This window comes from Sinocyclocheilus grahami, unplaced genomic scaffold (genome assembly GCF_001515645.1).
Source record: "Sinocyclocheilus grahami isolate Dianchi unplaced genomic scaffold, SAMN03320097.WGS_v1.1 scaffold467.1, whole genome shotgun sequence".
Lineage (NCBI taxonomy): Eukaryota > Metazoa > Chordata > Actinopteri > Cypriniformes > Cyprinidae > Sinocyclocheilus > Sinocyclocheilus grahami.
This window is the reverse complement of record NW_015505646.1, coordinates 241691-244880: the sequence shown is the minus strand read 5'-3', so window position 1 is coordinate 244880 and position 3190 is coordinate 241691. Positions and strand designations below refer to the sequence as shown.

At 40.5% G+C, this 3190-nt stretch overlaps 1 protein-coding gene across 4 annotated transcripts in view; it reads left to right on the top strand.

Annotated features, from left to right (window-relative positions):
• The window catches only part of LOC107553256 (zinc finger FYVE domain-containing protein 9-like), a 43776-nt gene that overhangs the window by 18879 nt on the left and 21707 nt on the right, over window positions 1–3190 (top strand). For 3 of the 4 annotated variants that reach the window (XR_001604944.1, XM_016235429.1, XM_016235427.1), the window contains exons 5-6: window positions 2517–2616; window positions 2770–2946. Coding sequence is in view for 3 of the 4 variants with exons in the window: in XM_016235429.1 (XP_016090915.1) it covers window positions 2517–2616; window positions 2770–2946 (277 nt within the window). In the remaining variant the exon portion in view is untranslated. The remainder of the gene's footprint in view (window positions 1–2516; window positions 2617–2769; window positions 2947–3190) is intronic. The other variant, XM_016235428.1, reaches the window with a different exon arrangement.

Sequence of the window (3190 nt, the reverse complement as noted above, 5' to 3'; positions counted from 1 at the left end):
GGGGGGGGGGGGGGTGAATAAAGGCCTTCTGTACCACCGCGGTGGTAATGGACCAACTATCGGCGGTGGCGCGGTGTTGATATAAATATATATACAGCATAGAGGCTATATATAATGAATATTAATTATATATATATATATATATATATATATATATATATATGTATGTCAAAATTAGCGCGTTAACGCAGGGGATGATTTTTTTTTTTTTCAGTTTTAACACGTTAAAAATATTTAACGCAGGGGCGGGGCTAGGGTTGGCCACCCCACTCACAACTGCTGCTTTGGTCACTTTTTCTCTTGACAAGAAGTGTATTTATTCAGTCGCAGAACAACTGAGAACTGGAGACGTTTCAGACGCACGCTCCACTTCACTTCAGCACCAGGCGCGAGTCAAGCAAGCGCGGAAACAGTACTGTACTCGCAGCGCATGCTCTTAAATTGAACGCACAAAGGCGCCGGCGCGTGCTGTAGCCCGTATCCTTTTATATCAAAGCGCAAAATAAACTACGTGCATGCAATGCCGTGGTCAGTTAAGTCATGAAGTTACCAAAAAGGCGATTAAAGCTGCCTTAAAACTGTGCCTGCATGTAATATATTTTATGAGTCACATTTAAGAACATGTCTCTGAAATGGTTTTCAAAACTGTCTTGGAGCAGCCCAGCACTGTCTCACTCATCTAATAAGAAAGTTAAATACACCCTGTCTACAGGACGCGGTGCGACAAAATACTATAAAACTCATTATCAGTGATGCTACACTGGATACGACACGACATGACAAATCCCCGACAGTAAACTGCCTCGTTCTATTTATGAGGTACTGACACAGAGTTCAAATGTCCTGTGTAGACACTAGACAGACTCAACCTGTTGAGTTGCGACGCGGTGGTGTCGCGTCCAGTGTAGACACGGTTCACTGTTCCGCTACTGTTATTACACTTGTATACAAAACGTTGTATTATGCTTGTTATAGAGTGCGTGACGTCATGTGCACTACTGCCGGTGGCAGTAGACAACCGCGGTGGTTGCTTGCTGCGGTTGTCACGGCGACCGTCACAGCCCTAATGCTAGGCTCACGAGTTTGTTTATAGGAGCAAAGGAAGCAAAGTTTCCTTACTTTAGCAAAGGAAAACCAGTCTCCTCTTGGCTTATATCGAAATCCTCTGGCCTTTTTCTTTGCAAATCTTCGGTTTGTACTTCTAATTCGTGACCAGCATTTTGTTTTGTTGTCTCTCCGCATTCGTCACTTATCACGCAACGCCGACGTGCTACGTCATCCACCGGAACAGCTTCCGCTTATGACAGTTGGCGGAAGTGATATAAAAGTGTTTATTACGTTTGAAATATGGATATTTTTCTTACAAAAACGCATGGATTCACTACAGAAGGCCTTTATTCACCCCCCCGGAGCAGTGTGAAGCACGGTTTATTAAGAATGCGCGCGCTTTATTTGAGGACTTGTGGACTGTTCAACTGCAACACCCGCTGACTGCAATGATAGAGCTTGGAATAGCCAGGACAATTTTTAATATAACTCCGACTGGATTCGTCTGAAAGAAGAAAGTCATATACACCTAGGATGCTTCGAGGGTGAGTAAAAACACTAGCCAATTTTCATTTTTGGGTGAACTAACCCTTTAAGTATTCGCTCATTTAGCAGCAACTTTTTTACGGTAATATTTCAATGATGCCCTGGTCGTTAATGGTGTACTCAAAATGCTCCCACACTATTGACTTGAGGCATTTCTTTAGTGGAAATAAAGCTTCTGTCATAGTTAATCTAGTGTGTAGTTTTTAAATTAAATGTAAAAGTATTTCAAAATATTTAATGCAATATTTAATTGCTATACCGTTAATAATTAACTTATTCAATTTGTAGTTAACTAGTTAAGTATTTAAATAATTAACCCTTCTAGGCTGTTGGTGTCTGGGCTTTATTATTTATTTATATTTAAATTACTTGATACTTTGTGACTTTCTGCACTTTATACTTGAGTACAGTAAAAGTACTAAAATGTGTTGCAATCATTTTATAATAAATACAGAAGCAAGATGTGAAAAAACTAGGGAGTTTATGGCAACTGAGCTAATTAGTGATCCTCTGGTACCATCTACTGGTTATAATGCTAATTTAATGTCATTTTCATCTAAAAAAGGCTTTGTTTTCCGCCAGGAGACACATTTTTGGCACAATTTGTCATGTCATCTTCATGAATGAAAAATGAATCTTTAAGACGTTTCACCGGAAGTTTACGAGCTGTCTTATCTTAATGCAGAAGTTCTAAAGAAGGCTTTGTCCATATAGTCCATTAACTCTGACGTTTTAAAGCACGGTTAATAGTGAAATCGGTTAATCGTTGCATCCCTACTCTAGACCACTTCTTCTGTTCTGAGAACTGGTTCATGACTGATTCATATAGTTGCTTTGCAATGTTTTGTTATTATGTCTCATTTCTGGTATGAGTTGTTTCTATCAAAGCAAACATATTTTGTTTGTGGTGTGTGTTTGGCCAGGTGTTCTGTGCTGCTTGTTGTAGTCTGAAAAGCAGGCTGATGTACATGGACAGGAAAGAAGCGAGGGTTTGTGTTACCTGCCACCGTGTACTCATGAATGGTGAGTTATATGAAACTCATAGGAATAGTTATAAATTTCCCTATATAGGCTGGGAGTTTTTGTACAGAATACAGAAATGAGCCAGTTAACACTTGAAATTAGTTTTACTATGTGAATAACCAGATCCTTTGAACTCTGTGTCTTACTTATAAGCTCAAGCATGGGAGAACATGGGAGGTGGTTGCAACCAGAGCCCAAATCCCAACAACCCAGCTGAGTACTGCTCCACTATTCCCCCTCTGCAGCAAGCCCAGGCATCAGGAGCACTCAGCTCCCCACCCCCAACCGTCATGGTGCCTGTTGGTGTCCTCAAACAGCCAGGGTCTGAAGGTAAATTCTGTAGGATATTGCCAAAAGCATTTTTAATTTGTAGATTGCTGATTTCGACTTTTCAGCAGTGTTCAAACTGTGTTAGGGCACTTTGTGAGTCCCCAACCCGTGAGCTTCATTATAGGTATGTTTAGTGGGAGCTTCACTTACCGAAACCTAATTGTGCACTAACAACTACTGTTGTCATTCCTTAAAACTCGCCCTCATATTATTCCAAACCTGTATGACTTTATTCACAACACAA